The 23739-nt window shown below is 38.9% G+C and overlaps 1 protein-coding gene across 4 annotated transcripts in view; it reads left to right on the forward strand.

Moving 5' to 3' along the window:
- Window positions 1–5914: 5914 nt before the first annotated feature.
- The window catches only part of LIPM (lipase family member M), a 29812-nt gene continuing 11987 nt past the window's right edge, over window positions 5915–23739 (forward strand). Inside the window, exons 1-3 of one of the 4 annotated variants that reach the window (XM_064488188.1) lie at window positions 5915–6681; window positions 16139–16420; window positions 19580–19697. In XM_064488188.1, the coding sequence (XP_064344258.1) occupies window positions 16274–16420; window positions 19580–19697 (265 nt within the window). In that variant the 5' untranslated portion in view covers window positions 5915–6681; window positions 16139–16273. Of the gene's footprint in view, window positions 6682–16058; window positions 16421–19579; window positions 19698–23739 lie in introns of those variants that run through there. The other 3 variants (XM_064488189.1, XM_031461345.2, XM_031461342.2) reach the window with 3 other exon arrangements.

Consider the following 23739-nt stretch of genomic DNA (forward strand, 5'->3'; position numbering starts at 1 on the left):
ACTTCTGCTTGTTCACATGCCTTTGGCTAATTCAGATCACATGACCAAGCCTGACCTCAGTGGGGCGGAATAGTCTGCTTCACCTACAGTGGGAGGTTGCAAACCACATGGCAAAGAATGTGGACATATAATGCTGTTATACAGAAGTGCAGAATTGGGGACATAATTCACTCTACCACACACAGGCACAAAGTCCAAAAGATAAAAATAGGGAATGTAATGAAATGGAAGTCTCCTTTTTTCTCCCAACTACTTGTCAGACAGTCTCCCCTTCAAAAATGATTAATTCTTACCAGTATTTTTGTGTACTCTGGTAAAGATTACACCATGCATATTCAAATGGGTCCATAGATACCCATTTAGTTTGTCTCCTATATGTGCCATACTATACATACCTTTCCACATCTTGCTTTGGTCACTTAATCTATCTTGGAGATCATTCCCCATCAGCTCATACGGAGTAGTATTAAAGGTTAGGTGGAAATGCATCATTAACAGAGATGAAGATGAATTAGGAATTTTTGTAATTACACTCAGTGCTGTAGAGAATATTGAACAAATATCATTTTAGACTTTATACAAATATCACTTATACCTACAGAATAAATATCTTTGAACCAGAATTACTGTTTCAAAGAGCATGTAGAATTTTAATTTTGGATGAAAATATTTATAACTCTGCTAGGTGACATGAATTCCCACCTCTGACAGTCTTCAGTTAGAAGTCACGCCTGTTAGGGTGGCTGTTATTGTTAAAACAAAAGACAACTAGTGTTGACAAAGAAGTGGAGAAATTGGAATCCTTGTACAGTGTTAATGGGAATATGGAATGGTGCAGTCTATATGGAAACTAGTACAGTTTCCTCAAAAAGTTAAAAATAGAACTATCATATAATCCAGCAATCTCACTTCTGAGTATTTATCCAACAGAATTGAAATCAGGATATCAAAGAGGTAACAGCACACCCATGTTTGTTGTAGCACTATTCAAAATGGCCACCGTAGAGAAACAACCTAATATCCATAGACAGATGAATGGATAAAAAAATGTGATATAAGTATATGTGTCAAATATATTTATATAATGCTTAAATATTTAACATATTTTAATATACACATATAAATATATGTATCAAATGGAATATTACTCAGCATTCAAAAAGAAGGAAATCCCACTATATTCAATAACATGGTTGGAACATGAGGACATTATGCTAAGTGAAACAAGCCAGTTACAGAAGGACAAATACTGAATGATCCTACATACATGAGGTGTCTAAAATAGTCACACTCATAGATGCTGAGACCAGAATGTTGATTGCCAGGAGCTGGAGGTAGGGGAAATGTATTTACTAATCACAGGTATAAAGTTTCAGTTATGGGAGATGAGTAAATCTGGAGATCTGCTGCACAACACTGTGCCTATAGATAAGAATACTGTACACTTTAAAAACCTGTTAAGAGGGTAAATCCCATGTTAAATGTTCTCACCACAATAAAAAAATTATCAAGCTATATATTTATAATGTGTGCATTTGTTTCCTCTTAATATGTTATATTTCAATAAGAATATTTTTTAAAACTCTAAGCTTTTCTGCTTTAAATCAGTAAGCTAAGAAGTACAGAAGATAAGAATGCCCCACTCTTACCAATATGACTACTTTTTATATATTTGATTCTTTAGCTTGGCATATGGTAGCAAGTATATTGACTATTATATATCAGAGTGATTGCTTATTCTTGGCTAAGAGTTCTAACTTAAATATCTCATTTAAAACTTACAGCACTATGAGATAGTATAGGGTCATCTTCATTTTATAGGTGAAAAAACTGAGACACAGAAAACTGAGACATAAGAACCAATTTGCCTAAGTTTATACAAGTGAAGAAGTCATGGTTTTAACCCAAGAAATCTGACATCCCCAAACTCACCCTACAGCGTATACTTGTATAAATGGGCTCAATTGGCATATAAATGACAATGGAATATCATGGCAGTCATTACTCTAGACCAAAGTTACTTGGAAAATTAAGGCAGGAGATGGGAAAATGGGGTATTTAAATTTTTTTTAATTTTTTTGCATACTCTAACCATCAAACGGAGATGAGCAGATAGAAGTACCATAAGATCCAGCCAATCCTACTTCCTGGTAAATAACCAAAGGAAATGAAATCACTATCTCAAAGAGATATCTGCACACCCATGTTCATTGCAGCAATGTTTGCAATAGCCAAGACATGAAAACAATGTATCTGTCAAATGTGACACTTAGGTAATGGAAATGTGAGATATATATACACACAATGAAATAATATTCAGCCATTAAAAATGGAAACCTTGCCTTTTGTGACAACATGGATGGACCTTGAGGACACTATACTAAATGAAATAAGTCAGCTAGAGAAAGACAAATACTGTATGATCTCACTTATATGTGAAATCTAAAAACATCAAACTCATAGAAACGGAGAGTAGAATGGTGGTTGCCAGGGGCTGACAGGTGGCAGGAATGGGGAGATGTTGATCAAAGGGTACAAACTTTCAGTTATAAGATGAATAGGTTCTAAGAATCTAATGTACAGCATGGTGACCACAGTTAACAACACTGTATTGTGAATTTGAAAGTTCATATGAGAGTAGAGCTTTAATGTTCTCACTTTAATAACAAAATGGTAATTATGTGAGGTAAAGGATATGTTGGCTAACCTTATCTGTGGTAAATATTTCACAATATATAGGTGTGAGCTGGCCTTGAGATGAATTAAGGCCGTGGGACCCAAGGCCACGGCCAGAGTCTTGAGATAAGTTAAGGCTGTGGGACCCAAGGCCACGGCTACAGAGCATGTTTGTAGTATGCAGTAAATAATTGCTCCATGCATGCATCAATTATATAAGATTTAGAACAAAGAAAATAGAAGTTCACATGTGCTAGAGATATTCTGTAAGCCTAATGAACAAAGAAACTCAGACTGCGCATGTGCTGACAGAAAACAGATAAAAGCAGGACAGGTGCATCACAGGCGTGCACCTCCCTGTGGCAATAAAGTGTTGTTAACCCCATGGTGTCTCTGGCTGAAGTCTGTCCTGCAGTATGGCAACTCCTCGTGAATTTTTTCATTTGGGCCGCTCACCTCCTAGAACCCCACGTCAGCCTCCCTCGGCTGACAATAGGCATATCAAATCATCACATTGTACACCTTAAATTTGAACAGTGTTGTGTGTCAACTGTATACCTTCTTGAACCTAACCCCTGGCAAACACTAATCTGTTTCCCATCTCTATAATGTTGTGTACATGGAATCATGCAGTATGTGACCTTTTGATGTTGACTTTTTCTCTCAGCAAATGCATTTGAGATCCATTCAAACTGTTAATATGTATAAGTTTGCTCCTTTTTAGTGCACAGTATTATCCTATTGGGTGGATCCACCACCATTTATTTAACCATTCACCCACTGAAGGACTTCTGGGTTATTTCCAAGTTCTAGCTTTACCTCTTAAACTTCTCAGCACTTTTAACAAAGGGACTTGAAAATAGAAAGCATTCAATTCAAATTAGTTCATTTGAATTAATTGCTAGTTTCATCCAAAGCTGAATTCTGTGCTGACACCATCTCTAACATGTATACTGCCCTAAGGGGAAATGTCAGTTTCTCCAGAAGCTTCCATTGGCTTACTACACAATCCTTCACTCATATCTGAATCTGACATCTAGAGTTTATAAAACGTTGATGTGGTTCTCAAAACATTTCAGAGTTCTAATTTGATTTAAGTGCTTTGGAGTAGAGTGAAAACAGATTGCTGGTATTCTTAATAGGTTATATATATATTCTTAATAGGCAAAGTGTGACAGGGCTTTAGTCCCATCAAAACCTCCACCACTTTTAAAATAAAACAAACAAAAATCATATCAGCATCATCACATATCCCACAATAACTTTTGTCTGTACTGACTACCTTTGTTTGTATTTTAATTTGTCTGTCAATTACTTTCCTAAGCAAACCAGTCAAGTGAGCTGAGAAAATTAATTTATTTGGAATGTTATGTTCCCTTGATAAGTTTCACCAAAATTAATACATTAAAAATATATGTATCTTCCATACCTCATCATTTCCCCCTCTCCCAAGAAGAGATCCCTGGAAGCTCTGCTATAGGTAATAAACACCTGGTCCCAGACTGCCATCAACAGTGTGGGATGGAAAGGCTCTGCACATCGAAAACAGAAGCCAGTAAGTCAGCACTGGGGTGGAGCAAAGGAAAAACTACTAACTACATACTCTACAATACTTGTCACAAGAATACTTGGAAACTGCTTATGTTTATATGAGTTTTTTTTTTAACATTTTTTATTGATATGTTTATATGTTACAATGAAACTACTATTCATACTATAAAAATAATACATGTCTATGATGGACAACTAGGAAAATGCAAATTAAAAAATTTTTTAATAATAAGTAGCTTCTTTAAATGAATCTTTTGGGGGCATTGGTGTAATGCATCCCTGTATTTCCAGTTATTTAAGATTTGAAAAGCCAATACAAAAAATTACAAGTTGTAAGAAACCCTACCTCTCCTCATATTGAAAAGATGTAGTTTTCTAAGTAATCAATTGATAAAGACAGTATCAAGAACAGGAAATATTTAAAAGACATAGAATCTTTGATTGTTAGGCAGATTACATAAAAGGAACAGAAAAACCTTTCATAATCTTTTATTAACAGAAGATCTTAGAATTATAGAATCTAAAAATCTTATAATTTTAACAGAGAGAAAGTTAAACTCGTTTCTTTTCTTAAAATTTATTTGTTTGTTTGTTGGGGGAGGAAACTAGGTTTCTTTATGTATTTTTAAATTAATTTCTTATTTTATTTTTTAGTGGAAGTACTGGGGATTGAACCCAGGACTTTGTGTATGCTAAGCATGTGCTCTACCACTGAGCTATACTATCCCCCTAAACTCTAGTTTCTTATCAGCACATTATGAGCAAGTCTGGCAAGGTACTCAGAAAACCTTCCTAGTACAGAGGATGGCATCAAAGGCATCAAATCTCTACCTTCAAGCTGAAAGGGTCATGTCCCTGGTTGAACTCTGTAGCTCTTTATTGCTCCTTTTCTGACGGACCAGGCCCTTTCCTACCTTACATTGCCCTGATTTGTAGCCATTCATCAGAGTGAGACTACCTTCATGCAGGGAATTTACCCCTCAGCAAGACTTGCAAGGAGGTTTGCATTTATCCAATGTCTAATACATGGTACCCCACAGATTTTCCATTGGTGATTTGCATTTTTCATGAATGAGAAAGTTGGTATTTCTTCTTGTCTTGCTGGCTCATCCTCTACCATCTGCAGAACCAACTGTCAAAAGAAACAGAAAGTAAATGTGTCCCCTCATCAAGGGAGGCCTCATGCATAGCTAAGCCAGGGGCAGAGTTATTCCTGGACATCTTGATTCTTTCCTAATTTTAAGTAGAATGGTGTCCTATGAAGGCAATATTTCCCAAACTTTAGTCATTCACATCCCTCATCCCCAATGTTTGCCATATCTGTATGCCACCTTTAATACTGCTTATTTAAAAGTCTCAAAATCAATTCACTTCTTTAATTAAGTATTTTTTAAAAGAAACTTTCTATAGCCACCGTAAATGAGAAGGAAAAGAATTATTTTCCATAATTTGAAGATAACCATAAACATAACAATAAAAAGGAGATAATTGATAATAAAATAGATAACTAGTCAGGAAACGAGTTTCAGAGCTGCCTTCTTTTTGTTAACTACGTGCTGTCTGTTTGCAAGAGAGATTAGCATGTGCTAGAAACAAAGACATATAGCAGAGTTAGACTTTCTCCTTGATACACTCAAAACATTGAAAAAAAATTGATAGGGAGACTGTGCTAAGATGAATAGTGTCCCCTCCCCAAAGAGATTCATGTCCTAATACCAGTAACTTGTGAAAGTGTTACCTGATGTGGCAAGAGAGACTTTGCAGATGTGGTTAAATTAAGAAACTTGAGGTGGGGTGTTTATTCTGGGTTATCTGGGTGAAGCCAATGTAATCACAAGGGTTTTCATAAGAGGCAGGCAAGACGGTCAAAGTCAAAAAGAGAAAGATGACAATGAAACAACCAGAAGCAGAGGTGAAGCACTAGCAGCCAAGGAATGCGGGCAGCCTCTAGCAGTTGGAAAAGGCAAGGAAGCAGATTCTCCCCCAATGTCTCCAGAAAGAGTGCAGCCCTTTCAACCCTCAGAACCATTAGGGAATACATGCAGGCGTTGATAAGCCGCTAGGTTTGTGGTCATTTGTTACAGGAGCAATAAGAAACTAATACAGAGACTAACTCTCACACCGCGTGATTCAACATTATTTAATACCGTGCCCAGGTATCAGCTAAAATCTTCCATAGTGCCAGAGCTGTGTACCCTACACTTGGGAAACACTGCCTAACGAACTCCAAGGCATCCAGGGAAATGGTAGCCACGGATTAAAACAACTGCAGAAGAATTTAGGCCTGAGGCAGAGAAGCTGCTTGCTAAAATGGTAGCTGATTATAGGGGAAGCTCTGCGTGGCCATTGTTGACTTCCCCCTCTCCTTCAGCTTCTCTTTATACTGGAGCATCTGAGCTGAGGAGACAGCATTCCTGAATCAGCCCTCCTCCAGCCAATGGACTCTGCACTGAGGTAGGTCTTAGCTATAGTTTCTGTTCCTAAATTGCACTGCTTTTCTCTTAGATTAAAATAGGCTTGGGAATTTTTTTCTCAAATTAAATTTATAAAAGACTTACTGTGTTTTGTCTAATTGCAAAAGTAAAATGTTTATTATAGGTCTTTTTAAAAACAGAAAGACATTGAAAAAGAAAATAATAAGTAATCAATATCCTCCCCACCTCGAGAAAATTACTTGATTAATACTTTGACAGATTTCTCTCTGGTCTCATTTCCATTCATGTCTGCTTTATAACTTGAAAAATATGTAAGAAATACTGTGCAGTAGTCTTCATTTTCTTCATTAAAACACACTGTGAACACTTGCATTATCTATAATATTCATATACAACGTATCTGTAATGACCAAACAGTATTGTGTTTTAAGGATAAAGTAGAATTTACGTAACCATTTCACTCACATAGATGTTTAGGCTGTTTACAACTTCTCACTCTGTTCCTTATAAATATTTTTGTTCATTATTGACAGAAATTTCTGAATTAAGAATATTCAAATATTTTATACACACTGCCAAATTTCCCACACCAGAGAGTTATAAAAATTTACACTGAAAACTGAAATATTTTTAAAAGAGAATTAATTGCATGTTTGAGTAAATAAAAGAGAGGAAAATAAGTGGTAATCTTTTGAGGGGAAAGAGTAAGAAGAAACTTTTTATTCTACATTTTATGTGATAAATAAGAGCATAAGCTTGGCTTTCTTTTGACTTGACATCCATTTCAGAGCATCTCCTTAAAGGAGAAAAAATAATAAGTGAGGAAATTTTTAAGGGTATTTAGATGAATTTATAAATTTATAAAAATACTATTTTCCGGGTATAGAAAGGTGCAGCGGATGGACAACTACAGCAAAACGTGAAAGGTCTTTTCAAAGTTTTTGGCTATTTCAGAAGTCTCATGCATGGTACACACTCAACCAATAATAGATTTGATGATATAATCAATGCAAACAAATTGTGTAGCCTTAAAGTCAGTTTCAACTTTGGCTGTCCACACAGATTATCAGATGGAGAACTTCTAAATTCCTCATTTGCTAAGTGTTGTCGTGGCAAAGCCCGTGGTGGCCAGAGTAGCTTTACCTAAACCTCACCTGGCAAAGTCCATCCACTAAAGAGCATGGTCTGTTGTCAGATCTCCTGTTCCAGCCTTCTTATGTTTTGAAATATGAGGTAGAAAATCTTCACGTAATCAGCCTTATTTTTGGTCTTCTCCACCTCAAGCCCACAGATTGGTAACAATCCTAGCACTAAGGACAACGGTAATTAACAGCAACAACACATTAAGTAGCTTCTAGATGCCAGGGGTCATGCTGTGCACCTCACACACGCATTTTACTTAGGCTTTATAACAATGCTGCAAAGAAGGTGTTATTACTATTATCAATTTATAGGTAAGAAAAGGGAAAATCAGAAATTGTTCAAGGGTCCAACTGGTGAGGGGCAGAGTTGGGATTTGAACCCAGGTCTTTTGGTTTCCACTATTATTGTCTCCTCTAGGGGAGACTCCCTGCTAGGTGTCCCTGTGACTTGAGGCTTCAGTTGGTATTTCCAGGCTTCGTAACTAAACCTACACATCCTCATGCTCACCCCTTTAATAGCCCTGGGAAAAACTTTCAAAGCCACCCAGTGACAACTAGAATCCTTTATGATCCTCAATTGTACCATCTTTCACTAAGTATATTATAGATTTCAAAGAGCAGAAAAGTTCATTTTCTTCTACATCTTTAAGGACAGTGTTTTAAAACTGTTCATAGAGTTTCCAGATTTTTTTGTAGTTTATTTTGATCTCTTTTGTTTGGTGTCTATTGATGTGATTAAGAAGAGGCTGCCTATTCCCTGTTGGAAAAACATACTAGGTGTGTCAAAGACAATCAAATAAATATTTCAGGGCAGGAGCTCTAGGGGTGAATATTCTGGAAATGACATGTCATATGTCAACATGTCAACAGGGTGAGGTAGGCAATCAGCTGTTGTGTTCTGAAAATGCGGAGAATTTCAAAAGCAAGAATGTATAGAAAGGAGAGGCAACTTGTGAACACAGAGACACTTACCATTTAATTATTTTAAAGGAGAGGAAGGTATAGCTCAAGTGGTAGTGTGTATGCTTAGCATGCACAAGGTCCTAGGTTCAATCCTCAGTACCTCTATTTAAAAAAAATTAAGTAAATAAATCTAATTACTTACCCACCTAAAAAAAAAGTAAGCAAAATCAAACAAACAAAAAGACAAAAAAAAACTACTTTAAAGGGGGACAGTGGATGTTGCTGGGATGTCTCCTGAATGCTAGCGAGGTGATAGGAGGGGGTTCCTATTTATCCTAGCTCCCCTCTACACCTTCTCTCTGTTTTCATTCTCCACGTCCCTTGCTTGCCTTAGCCTCCACCATGCTGAAGCTGACCTTAACGCATGTGGGCAAGTTGTTTCCCTCTCCTGGGCCTGTTTTATCCGTGAAATAAACTAGTCCATCTGCCAGGTCTTCGTCAGCTTCAGTGTGTTACAGCCCCATAAATGTGACCACTTTAAAAATCAGGGCAGGATGAAAGCAGAATTGAACAACCAGGCACTTTGCACCCCAGCAGCCAGGGAAGATCCAGTGCCTGCCACTTTTTTGCCTTTGGGGGACACTTTCCAAGGTTTATTCCCCTCTCCCTTATAAAAATTTATAGTGCTTCGTGCTGCTTTCTGTCTCCAAGCCCTAAATGGGGATCACCCTAGCCCGACTCTCCCCTCAGGTACTCCTGGACCAAAGTGATTCCAGCCACTTCTTCTCTACTGCCTATGTCAAAAATTTCAAAATCTCAAAGATGATAAAGATGATAGTAGAAGTAGATATTTTCCAATTTTTTTAAAAAGGACCTAGATATAATGTCAGAGGAGAGAGAGGTTATAGTAACTATCTTGTCCCAAAGATTTTAAAACATTTTTAGAAGCAAAAAGTCTTTTCAAACAAAAAGATTACAAGGTTCCAACATACATAGAATAAATGAGTAGCAGGTGGTTAGTATAAATTTATCGTATAAAATCCAAATTTTCAACTGTCACCCATTATAAAGTAAAGTGGCAAAGACAAAGCTACTTTGGTGAGCCCCAGAATTAGAAATTATTACGAGCAACAGGACTGTGGTTGTATCATCTCTGCTTACTCTTCAGTGCTCTATTTGGTTTGGCTACAAGATACAGTAAAGTCATCACAGAGAAGCAGTTGACATCATAGTCGTTTTTAAACCATTAAGAAGTTTTCATCAACTTCAGTTCTCTTTAATTATACAAGACAGCAGAGGGAATTTTACTCCAAGATTCTGGCACTGGTTAATGATTAAGTGGCCACTGATGCTGTGAAATTTGATGTACAACATTTAAGATTACATGTGAAGCACGGTCATTTAGGTAGGTAAAATTATATTTGAAAACAAAATTTAATTCATAGGTTGGAAGACTCCTTTCGGCCCTTCTACAGAAACCAGGCCACCACAAAACACTGTGTGAACTACCGAGCTGGCTCGAACTAACTTTTATAGATCCTAAGGCCCAAAAGAGGAAGTGACCGCTCTACGGTCCTACAATTTGCCACCCAGGGGCCCCAGAGCCTGGGTCCTACTCCAGTGCTTCTTCCACTGTACATGGACGCCTCACTAACCAGGCTCGTTTTTCATTAGTGGAGCTTCAGGGCTTATGACAAAACAACGTAAAGATTTTTCTCATAGTCAGGGGAAGAAGGATGTCTGCGGGCAAAGGAAGTAACTTAAGGGGCTCTTAAATGACTTATCTGCCATCTTGGATAATGTCATCCTACATCTGATTAGTATTGGGTTTATTAATCTGCATAAATGTACTCACACCTTTTGGGTAGTTTTAAATTCAACATTTATATTTCTTCACCTGCTGGTTTGTCAAAGGTAAAATTTGTAAAAATTCCAAAACTCTCCTTTTCTCTAATGCTATTCTCAAATTTGCCATAAGTTTGCAATCACTAGCCCAGATCCCCTGCCCTGGAAACTGTGAACTCTGGAGCTAAGCTTCAGAGAAGTCAAAAGTCCAGGGTTGTTGGGAGACAGAGGCAACTTTGATATGTGTTTTCCTTGTTTGTGGAATGTGTCCAGGAAGAAACATTCCTCCTTTGGCCTTCCATCACATTTTCAGCTAGGGTTCACATCACCCAGATGACAGGTTGACTGAATGCAGTTGTTACCAAGTCCCTAGGGTAGAAGGGACCTGGGAATCTCTTTTCTTACAACAAAATGCCCTCCACCAGGGAGGAACTATGTCTAACCAGTTCTCCGATTTTTTTTTTTTTTGGACTAATTCTTCCATCACAAATATTTTCCTTCATGATTTTCAAACATACTCAGTTTCTGTCAACTCATTCCAAATTTTCTTTTTTCTTTGACATGGTCTCCAAGAAACCATTTTGATGATACATATAGTGAATCTATTAAAAGCTGAAAAATTGAGAATGCCAAGGTTTAAAGACTTCAGGATAAACTTTGCATCTCTAAATGCTAAAGGTACTTAAGAAAATTATTTTGCTATCATTTTGGAACTAATTCTGGAAGTTCAGCCCCTTCACTGCTGTTTTTACCTCTTTTATCTCTGGGATTGAGTGGCCCTAGATGCTAAACATCTCAATAAACCATGAAAAGTTTAGCTGATCAGGGTATTTGTGAAATGCCTCTATGGGGGGGGGCATCAGATTCAGGGTGTTTTCCACTTGGCATCATGCAGACCAAATCCATGTGATCTTACTCTCTAGACTTTGCCATATATTTTGTTACATGCAACCTGGTTTTATGAACTTAATTAATGTTTAAACCCATTAAAGATGAAGGAAGACTGAACCAATATAAACTATCATTAGCCCTCATAGAAATGAGTAACCTGTATGTTTGTTTATTCAATCACCGTGGTTTCTCATTTTACATTTTAAAAACTCAGAGAGGTTATGGTTATCATGAATCATTATTTTACTACATCACTGATGCTGGTGAGTACAGGGAAATCTTTAACCCCAGAAGTCCCAGGCTTATTTCACTGTCTGGGGCCAAATTCCTCTCGAGGGAAGGAGCCAGGCTGGAATAAGTTGCCTCACAGAGATTAGAGGTTCTCGCCCTGCAGGTGGGATGATTGTGAGTCCTGCATGGCAGTGACCCCCCAATGCAGCTCTTCCTTGTCATCTAGTTTACCTGAGAAAAATACTGATTCCCGGACCCCATACCCAGAGACCATGCCGTAGTTGGTTTAGGGTAGGAACTGAAATCAGTGTCATTGATCAGATGATTCTCAGTCTGACTTTCTTGACTGTAAGAGGTAAAATCAAGTTTGAAAACATCGTCCCCACCTGGCCTGATTATAAGTGAACATCCAGTTAGTATATGCATTTGTCATCCCGAGAATCAAACACTGTCTTCTGCAGTTGGTGAGCATGAAATATCTTAGTTATGAGAAAAGGGAGCATCTCATAGAAATCACAATGATGAAAAGGCACATTTTTTTTTCTCATCTGGAAAATGGACAGCTATTAAATCATGATGACAGGCTCAAATGCAAAACAGCTCTTGGAGGATTTGTCAACAGATACAAAAAAAACCCCCAATATTTTAAAATATGATTTAAAAAGCATGTTCATACAACTTTTCTAAGCAGGATTTTTTTCAGACCTATGTTTATATACTGTGATGGCTCTAGGCCGTCTCAGCCTCAGCATTATTGACATTTGGGGTGGGGAAATTCTTTGCTGTGAGGGTCTGTCCTGTGCATTGCAGGATGCTCACTTAGAAGCACCCCTGGCCTCTCCCACTAGGTGCCAGGAACATTCCCACAGTGATGGCATCCAAAAATGTCTGCAGACATTGCCAAAACCCCTGGGAGATAAAATCACTCTCAGCTGAGAAGCACTGGTCTAGGAAAGTCATGTAAGCCCCAAGGCTGCAGGATTTTGTAACATAAGATGAAAGAGTAAAGGTGGCTTTCCTAGAAATGAAATCAGAAAAGACTATATAATAAATGATACTGGTAGTATGAAATAACTACTTAGAAAAAAAAAACCCAGATTCAATACCCAACTATGCTGAAAAATAAATTTCAAATAACCAGATAAATTTTAAAATTGTAAAAACATTGAAAAGAATATAAAATATATTTGTATAACCTTGATGTAAAGAAAATCTGTCTTTAAAAACTCAGAAAACCCAGAAACTCAAAATGAAAACCTCAAGAGACTTAACCCCTAACATTTTAGCACTTCTGTATGATGGATTAATAGCTAAAAGAAAGGCACCACAATCACAATTTTCAAAAGGGAAAGAGAAAATACTCACGATATTTATCACAAAATGATGATCAATATTTATAAAGATTAAAAGCCCAGACAAATCATTAAAAAAAAAAAAACACAGAGAAAACAGGCTAATCATCTTCAAAGGCAATTCATAAAAGAAAATCTAATAGCCAACACATTAAAAATGTCTCAATTTCATTATAACTCAAGAAAATGAAAACTAAAATTATAATGAAATAGCATCTCGATTCCATCACATTGGCAAAAATAAAAAGGTTTCTAAAGTGTAGAATTGATGAAGGAAGATGTGGAGAAACAACCAGGATCATGCTCTATTATAAGAACTTAAATTGGTTCAATCTTTTTGAGGGAACTTAGCCTGGAAATACAGATGGATCCATTATTCCACATCTGTACGTCTTTTCTATAAAAATACTCTCATATGTCCACACTATATATATTTATACACACACACACACATATACATACATATATACATATTTATATATGACCAGATGCTATGATATTATTTGTAATAACTAAACATTGCAAACAAGCTAAACTTAAGCCACCAAAGCTTTGTCCATATCACAAGATCCTTAAAGAAGAAAAAGAAAAAGGGAAAGGAAAGACTGTTCTCTAAGCAGCCACCATGTGCTTATGCCATTTGCACACATTTTTTCCACTTATCCTGATAGCATCTCATTTTCAGTGAGGCTCTGAGGGGTTAAGTGGCTTGACAGGGGGCACTGCATCAGGAAGGGATGGAGTCAGGAGTCACACTGGGACCAGTCTGTGGGGGATATGAGTGCTGCTCTCTACACCAGTGTTTCATAGTTTCACGAGCTGATGAAGAAACTCTGGCTTATCCTATAAATGTCAGGTCAGAGAGCAGAAGGCGTGACTCCACAGCCTGTCATAGTAACTAGGCAGCCTTGGCTGACCCCCACTGCCAAGCACAAGCCTGGGGGAAACTGTTTAGCTACCAGCGAGCACAGGCCTCTGCAGCTGTCACGTTGCCCACAGTTGAGCCCAGCCCTTGCTACCTGCCCCAGGCCCCGCCATGGTGTATGTGTCTGCAATCAGCCCCTGCTACCACATAGGCACCTGCAGCTGGTCCCCACAGCCGAATGTGTGCACAACATGGCCTCCAGCCTCCACTGTCACCCATCCAGGTCCCTAGCTACTGGACCTGGAGGCACTACTGAAGACCCCAAACATGCCTGCAGTCAGCGCAGAGCCCTGCAGTGCTCACCAAAGATCACCCAGCTGTGGATGCTGTGAACCCCAGCAGTCTGAGCCGGGGACACCCCTCCCCACTGGACCTACTGCCACCACATGCTCCCACACTTGTGCCCTGCACCACTAGACCTGGGGTCATAGCACACTTCAGCATCCCCCTACCCACAGGTAGAATTCTTCCTTTGCCAAAATCAGTCCATAAATTCAGGAAGAGATGACTGTGTCTTCCAATGAACAGACACTGACACAAAGCTGTGGGGGTCATGAAGAGTGAGGAATACAGTAAACCTCCAGTAACTGGCCCCAAAGAAATGGAGATCCAGGAATTGTTCAACAAAGAATTATAAATAATTGTTCTAAAGATAATCAGCTACAAGAAAGCACAGATAAATAATATAATGGTACCAGGAAAACAACACAAGAAGGAAGTGAATAGTTCAACCAAGAGATAGAAAACATAAAAAGAACCAAAGAGAAATTTTGGAGCTGAAGAATGCAATGACTGAACTGAAGAATTTAGGAGAAAATTTCAAACGCAGACTTGAACAAACAAAAGAATGAATCAATGAGCTCGAAGACAGATCAACTGAAATTGTCCAATCAGAGGAGCCAAAAACAAACAAACAAAAATACTGAAAAGGAACAGAAAAAGTCCATAGAAATTATAGGATAAAATAATAGAAACCAAGTACACATCATTGAAATCCCAGAGGGAGAAGAGGGGGAGAAAGGAGTAGAATGGAAAGGGGAAGGCGTCTGGCTGTAAAACATTTTAAAATCCTAAAATGTCAGCAGTAGGAGCCCAGGTTCTTTTTCTAAAAACCTCACTTTGCATAAATTCAGAGTAAGCTCAGCGGCACTAAGGACATGCTCCCTCTGCTCTTCTAAATTAGGTCAGCTCCTATGCCTTACCACGCATCTGAGCAGCAATGGTGGGAATGTGGAGACTGGTCCAGATAAGAGCTGCAGGCTTACTTCGTCACGCCTGTGCAGTTGGCCCAGAGTGGGTGAGGCTGCGAGTGTGGGCAGGTATTTTCTTACAGACCCATCATTCCTGTTCCAGCTTTGGCTCCTTCACCAACCACATTACAAAAGTCTCTAAATGTGTGTGGCTGCTGGTAGCTCAGTTCTGAAGCGTTGAGGTAAAAGTAAAGAAATATTTCACTTTAAATAGTGATTGTCTTAAATTCTAACACATTCCTTACTTAAAATGACAATAAGTCTATTCTCCTGCCCTGTTTAAATATTTGTAGGCTAAGGAATTGCTCACCTGGCCACACAGTTGATTGAACTAGGGCTTTTGGTTCATGGAAATAACTGGGCTGCAACTCATTTCAGTTATTACAGATGATTAATTACCAGGTATCCATCAAACTAATCTCTCAGCAATCAATTGGTGATTACAAATCCAAATATAAATTTGCATACACATCTACTTAGTTGAGCTAGCTAGAAATGGCCTGAACATGGAAGAATTACTTTCTTCCAATCAAGGTTTTCATGCATCACTAAAAATAGAAAATGTCCTAAATTTTTTGACATTTAAATAAAAATACTTGTCACTACATTGATTTTTAACTGAAAGGCAGTGATCAATAAAGCCCTGGAAAATAACTCCAGAAGTTTGTGATGTGTTTTGCAGACCTCATACCTTTCTACCTATTAAAGAAAGATAAGAATTAGGGGGGAAAAAAGAAATGGATTCCCTCTGTGGTTCCTATTACCTGACGATGAACAGGGTTTTATGAGCTGCATCATATGCATGTAATTCCAGGTTGCATCAACGAAAGTGCTACCCATGAAGTTGTGTGAGGGAGTGGGAGGAGCCAGATGGCACTGGGACATCCTGGAGTATGTTTTCATTCTACATTGTGTTCTTTCGTTCCTATCAACCAAGCTTGTTTAATTTGCTTCAGAATTTGGAGAAGAAGTTACAGCTGGACAGTATACGAGTTTTTAAACCTACAGATTCTTCTGACTTATAGAATCAGCTGTCATATTGCCAGGAAAAGATAAATGCAGATGTTGGACCATGTCAAAAATCTTGTCAAGAGTGTGGATTGTCTCACACAGAACAGAGATGTGGCTTCTGATTCTGGTGGCATACTTGTTCCAAAGAAATGTGAATTCAGGACACATGCCAACAAAAGCTGTGGACCCAGAAGCATTCATGAATATTGTAAGTGGGGTTTTTCCATGTTTGGGGGGAAACAGAGTGCCTTACATGTTAATGTTTGCATCTGTGTATTATCTGCATTATATATTTACATATGGTGGTGATTTTTTGCTAGTAGAGTAGAGTTGTTAATTAATAATTATACTGGAAAGGACACTAAACTGGGTATGAGTAGACCTGGGTTCACCTCAAACAAATTCAGTAAACTTAAATGACTTAATCACTGAGCTTCAAACACAGTTTAACTTTTTCTTGAAGGCTTAGTTTCATTCTGTGAGCAGCGAAATCATTGCGGTATCTTAGGTCAAGCTCAGACCCATAATTGTTTCCATTTTGTCTGTGCTTCTTATTCTGTCTCTACTTTTTCCAATATTAGAAAGATGTGAGACCTCACTTCTTACTATCAGCACAACCACTTGAAGTAGCGTCCTGGGCCATTCTAATCTACTGTTTTTACTCCTATTTTGAATTGGTAACTGTTGACTGGCTGAAAAAAAAAAAGGGGGGACCCTTATGAATGCTAGTGAGGGCCTCCTATGAGTAAAATTCATGAATGATGTGACATTTCTAGGAATCCCAGGGAATTTTTTCAGCTTACTTTCACACTCTTAGTTAAGTTTTAATATTGTCTGCCATATGGTCACACTTCTCCCGTAGCAGACATCATGATGAAAGCTGCAGAGCTACTATTTTATTTCATCTTCACTGCCCTATGCAGCAGACATGCCTATCCCATTTTTCCAGTCAAGGAAGTGAGATTAAAAAGGTTAAGCAACTCCAATTAGGCCACGCCCGTGGTAGGCGGTAGAGCTATGACTTAAATCCAGGCCTGCCCGAACACACAGCTCAGAATTTTAATCACTGTGCAATAAACCATCCCAGGGGACAAGAGGCTGCCTCCGCCCGAGTGAGGTGAGTGTGTGTTGCTCATGCTCCGTAGGTTTATCACAGATTTCACGTGCCTTTATGCACATTTAAGACCCTTTTCATGGAGGCCTCTTTGAATGAAGTCTAAAACTCTGACAGGCCATAGAAATATTCTAAATCTACATGATGTCTGATCCCACGTTTCTTTTGACCATTCCAATAATTGACGGTCTTTTGATGGTTTGTCCAGATCGTCAGCAAATTGATGTAGGTCCTTAAGGGCCATCCTTCTGGCCCCGAGAAGCTCCCATACAAATTCCTCCGGTCACTCAGTGAAGGGAATCTCTTTAGTCACAGGCAGGACCAATCGCCCTGGGTCTCACCCACTGGGTATGCCCAGCACTGTTGGAACTTCAAGAGCCCTAAGACTAAAATCCATTGAATTAGACTCTGTTGTTGAGCAGTTATGCATTGAGAGGCAAAGTAAATTAGAAAATCATATAATCACTCGTATAAATTAAATGAAATAGAGTAAAAGTGGTTCAGAGTCTGAATGGGGTTGACTCTGTGTACTAATTTATCTGGATATAATTTATCCTATATTTTGGTATACAGCCGGCCTCATTCATGTTTTTTCCAGCTAGTGTTAACTGAACACCTGCTAGGCCCCTGATACTGCGCTATGCACTGAGGTCACACAGAGATCCAGGTACATCAAAAGCCCTGAGTTCATGAAGTCTACAATCCAGCAAGGAAAACAGACACTCAGTTACTAACCACAACAACAGTGAAATCAAAAAAGAAAACATGAAATAGGGGGATCCATTCAGAGAATTCAGAAAAGTTTTTCTGAAGAAATGTTTCTTAACCTGAAGTCTAAAAGATGACTAGGAGTTGCTTGAAGGGTGGGAGTAACTTTTAATTACAGTGGTAGCTGTAGCTCGTCGAGTTTTTACTATGTGCCAGGCAGTCTAGTGTTATTTGTACAGTATCTTTTGTGCAAGAAATGTGCATACAGTCCTTGCAATAATCCCATGGAGTATAAACCATTGATATACCTAATTTACAGATGAATAAACTGAGGAATAGGGACAGCTTAACTGAATTTCCTAAGATCATGCAGCTAGTGTATGTATTAGTATTGAAGCCAAGATTTAAAAACTTAAACAGTGGGACCACAGGGCCTTTCTCTTAACTGTTATGCCCTTTGTCCTGTATACTACACTGGGCATTTGGCACCTGGCTTTCTCCTCCCTTGTTCCTTTAAAAGCAGAAGCTGATAGAAATAATTTTCTCCTCTAAGTAACTGCAGTGGGCAGAAACTGAGGACACTTAGGAGAACTCTGCAGCTTTCTATTTTACAAAGACCTTCTACATGTAACAACTGTATAGGGGAGGGGTCCTTAACTAGGGGTCCATATACAAGGAGCAAGAAATGTGAAACCCCTGAAAGTGTATAGTGTTTCCATGTGTATATCCATTTTTATAGTTTTCCTCAAATTCACTGAGAGATCCTTAACCTAAAAATGTTAAGAACTGTAGTGGGTCCTCCACATCCAGGGATGCAAAACTCGCCAACATGCAGGACTGACGTAAAACCCCATTTTCTGTAAGAAACTTGACCATCCGTGGAGATGGGTATCCATGAGGAGTCCTGGAGCCAATTCCCCATGGATACTGAGGAACAACTGTACTGCTCTTGAGTCTGTGGCTTTAGAGCTGAAAAGAACCTCAGACGATACATGGCCCAGGGGCTCTCATGAATTATCCTGGGACAAGTGCCCCTTTGGCTGCATTAGAACTACCTGATCCCCAACCCAAAATAGGCCCAGGAATATTTACGTGTAAGCACCCCAGATGTTTCTGATGTGTAGCCAGGTTTTAGAATCAGTGTTCCTTTCCAGCAGTTCTCAAACATTAGAGCATATCAGAATTTTCTAAGGAGCTTGTTAAAACAAATTGCTGAGCCCCATCCTCTGAGTTCCTGATTCAGTAGGTTTGGGTGGAAACTGATCGTTTTGTATTTCTACCAAATCTCCAAGTGGTGCTATGCCCTTGGTCCAAGGCCCACACTTTAAGAACTACCTTTCATTCAATCTCCACACTAAAGATAAAGGAAATGAGAACTAGAGGGGTTGGCTAATTTTTTTACAATAGCATCATTAGCTAGGGAAAAACAATGAATTTCTTGTCTACCTCATCCAGCATCAAGGAATCTTCTTTTTACTTTTGGATCATTGAGAATGTAGCTATGCAAAACTAAACTCAAAAAAAAAAAATGTGCTTTTTCCATAGAGCGAAATCATCCGACATAAAGGCTATCCCTGTGAGGAGTATGAAGTCACGACAGAAGATGGGTATATCCTTTCCATTAACAGGATTCCTCAAGGCCTGGTGCAACCTAAGAAGACAGGTATGCTTCACAATATGTCGCCCCAACATGGCTGCCTTCCCTAAAGTAAAGACTTCCCTGTGATTTGAGTGTGTAGAAGGGTGCCTGGGCTCCGGGTACAGACTGAGCCCACTGTTTCCACCAAAAGATGGCTTCAGTTCCCCCACACTCTCCATCCCCACTACCACATCCCCAATTATCTCAAACATAGTGTTTGTCTTTCAAAAAATAGCTTCAAAAGGAGTCCATTTCTTGACCCCTTCTATTCTTAATCCATTCCCCAAACTCCTCCTATGTAGTTATTCTAGAATATCCACTGATCATCTCTAAACAGACCACGCCAACCCTTGCTTATGTGGAATACAAACTCCAACATGACCCCCAGTGCCCACCATAGCACACTCTATATTCCCCATCCAAATAACCCTTTAAATATTTAAGCTGTTTTCCAGCTTTTCACTAAAGTCTTTTAAAGAATTGGGCGCCATAGGAACAATTTTTAATTTTTGGTACATGCATCCACAGTGCATATAATCCCTTTTCTTCATATATGAGATTTTCAGCAATTGTTGGCTTTTAAAATTTTCACCTTTATTACTAAAGTGTGCCCATCCTTCATCTCTATTTGGCTTTATTCCTTTTGGTACTCTAGCTCTATGTTTATAACAGTAACTACATTGCTCTTTATAGCAGCAACAAATGTCTGTGCTGTCATGAGCACAGATCCTAGTTCTTACTGTGTTCTTTCAATATGCCAGGTACAATGCTAAGTGCTTTACTTGCATTAGTCTCATTTAAGTTTCATAATAATCCTAGAAAACTGGCTCTCACAGAGGTTAAGTAACTTATCCAGAAAGCGTATGCTAGTACTTGCTAGTATGTTGCAAAACCTGCACTCAAATTAAGATCTTTGGCCAGTGCGGCTCGTGCTCTTAACTGACACCAGAAAATGCTGTGTGAATGCTGTCTGGCTTTGGTGTGAAGAAGCTTCAGGGTTCTACTGTATTGCAATTTACACGTGTGAAGCTTTTTCAAAACCAGTTTTTTTTTACACCAGCTGAACAGCTGTGCCTTATACATGTCCAGGATGCTCCTATCTCAGTGCCTTTGCACTCACAGTTCTTCCTCTGGACCACTCTTTCAGCAGCTGTCTCTGCAGTTCATCCTGGCCCCTCTTTCACACTTTCCCCATCACATTCTTATCCCAACTGCCCTATTTAAAATAGCAGCCCCACTCCCAGCTCTTGAGATCTAGCCCCTTATCCTGCTTACTTTTCCTAATAGCACTTAACATCCCCTGATATGATAGATATTTGCTTGTTTATTATGTCTCTCCCAAACAGAGTGTAAACAGGAACTTTATCTATTTTGTTCAAGGCCATAACCAGTGCCTAAAAGAGTGTCAAGCATGTGGCAGGCGCCAAAAACTATACGTGGAATAAATGAATAGTCTGGAGACACAGGGAGAACTTTTCACTAAGCTTCACAAATCCTGGGGGGTAAGCAGGCCCAGCTCTTCCAATCAGAGACTGTGGCATTTCCTAAGCTCGGGGGTCGCTTTCAGCCCCCACTCGTGAATGTAATTTGTTTTCTCACACCCTGTTTATTTAGACTGTTCACGAATTACCCAAGCATTGGGAGTTCAAGGTGATCCGCCTTTCTGGTCCAGTCGGTGCAGGATACCGCCCTCTAGTGGCTCATGCTGTTCTTGCAGCTCCCACGGGCTTCAAGAAGGAAGTCTCCCAGCTTTGAGGGGAAAAAAAGATTTCTCATCATCTCTTCAAAAAGAGGGCCAATGAAATTCATACTGAAAACAACTGAAAGATGTCTATAATCTTGTGACAAAAACCTCGTTTAAATTTTACTTCATCAAATAATCACTGTCAGCTTCAAATATTTACCGTGGAAGAGAGAAATTAGGTTGGGCTATCCTGGAAAATGACAGCTTTTTAAGCATAGCCTTACGTGCTCACCAGTTAGCTATAATGTAAGTGAAAGTCCATGACACTGGGGATATTTGAAGTGACATAAATTATTTAGAAGCCAGTTCTCTCACTAGGTGAAGCACAAGTACAAACTGTACTGCTAAGGAGGGCTTGCCCAGCCCCAGCCGTGGCAATGTCCTAAGGACTCCAGAGGAGAGCATTGACTCACCTTGGTTTCATCACCTCATGCTGAGGTCACCTCCTTGAGGGCTGAGAGGACAAACTCGGTGGCCAGACATAGAGGAAAACCTGAGATAACTCTGCGTTCCTTTCTCCTGGTCCTGCATTCGCGGCCCTCATGTTCTCTCCCCAGAGGGACAAAATGAGGCAAACGGAATTCATGAAGATTGCCCAGATGCTGGATGAGTTTGTTATAGAGAGGCCTTTGTCCTTTATGAAACCGCACACGGACTCAGTTCACCGAATTAACAGGAACTGCCATCTGGTAGGAGGTCAGGCAGCACACTGAATGCTTAACACGCGGCATCTCAAAACCCTGTGAGGTGGTCAGTTTTGTGTCCTGGTTTTGCTAATGAGGACACTGAAGCTCAGAGAATCACTGCCCTAGAAAGTTATAGCACCAACACGACAGTAGCAACAAATCCACTGTTCACTACGGACTTACTCTAAGCCAGGCACCGTGGTGTGGACAGGACACTCAGGATGTGATTTACTCCTCACAAGCCCTATCGAGAGCATGATGGTTTTTCCTCCTAAAGGTTCAGCATTTTCTTAATCTTTCAGTATTACTTTCTAATGTGGGAATTTCTAAAGCCCTTAATCCTTTTATAAATACTATTTTGTTTTGGTATAATCTCAGATTTACAGAAAGTTTCAGGAATCATACAAGGAACTGCCATATCATACACCTTTCACCCTGATTTACCAATTGTGAATTACATTTTGCCCCCATTTACTTTATTATTCTCTCCCCTCTCCTATATATATTTATTTATTCACATTATGTTTTCAAAATCTTTGATAGTAAGTTTGAGACATCATTTACCCGTCAATACTTCAGTATGTATTACCTAACTTTGGAGAGGGTAAAAAAGAATATTTTCTTCTATTTCATCTTAGGTTTTCTAACTGGGCCCCTGTAAATTAGACTAACAAAAGGCAGATTAACAACAGAAAAACAAGTAGAGGTTTATTTGCAATGTTCATCCCATATACACGTGGGAGCACTCAGACATGAGTTACTCAAAAAGGTGGTTAGAATTTGGGGTCTATATACCTAAACTAGTAGGGAAAGGGAGGGAGAGACAGAGCACTTATGGAAAAGCAAATGACTTTTTTGGAAAGATAAATGACTCTTAGGAGAATAGATGGGAGATATCATCTTTAGTGACAATGTCTGAAAGTCCTGGTGCCAACTTCTTGTCTCCAAGAAGAGATTCGATTTGCTCCCAGGGAAGGGACTTGTGACAACTGAGTTCTTTTGGGAGGCTGTGCTTTTAGGCAGATGAGAGATTTCAGGGACTCAAAAGCACATAATATTTCTTATGCCAAAATGACATATTCGGAGGGTGTGTATCCTGATCCTCTTCATTAAGAATTAAGATATTCCCTTCTATAATCACAGTACACGTATCAAAATTAGGAAATTAACACTGATTGATGTTAGTATATAATCCTTAGCCCATATTCAAATTTTGTCAATTGTGCCAAAGTCCTTTATAGCCTTTTTTTTGAAAACTGGTCAATAATCTACTCTAGGATTATACACCATATCTGGTTGTCATGTCTTGTTGCCTCCTTTATAAACCGAACAATTCCTCAGGTTTTCTTTGTCTTTTTGGTCTTGACATTTTTTTAAGAGTTTTGGAGAGTTGTTGTATACATCATTTTTCAATTTGGTTTGTCTAATATTTCTTCATGATGTGATTTAGGTTATACATTTTGGCAGGAACACCACAGAAGTGAAGTTATGTCCTTCCCAGTTGTGTGCCTCTTATAAGCATACGATGATGGCATGTTCTAAGAATGGCAATGTTAGCTTTTTTGAAAAATATTTTCCCCAGCTTTATTGATGTACAATTGACAAAACTGTATATATTTAGAGTGTACAATGTGAT

This window comes from Camelus dromedarius, chromosome 8 (assembly GCF_036321535.1).
Source record: "Camelus dromedarius isolate mCamDro1 chromosome 8, mCamDro1.pat, whole genome shotgun sequence".
Taxonomy (NCBI): domain Eukaryota; kingdom Metazoa; phylum Chordata; class Mammalia; order Artiodactyla; family Camelidae; genus Camelus; species Camelus dromedarius.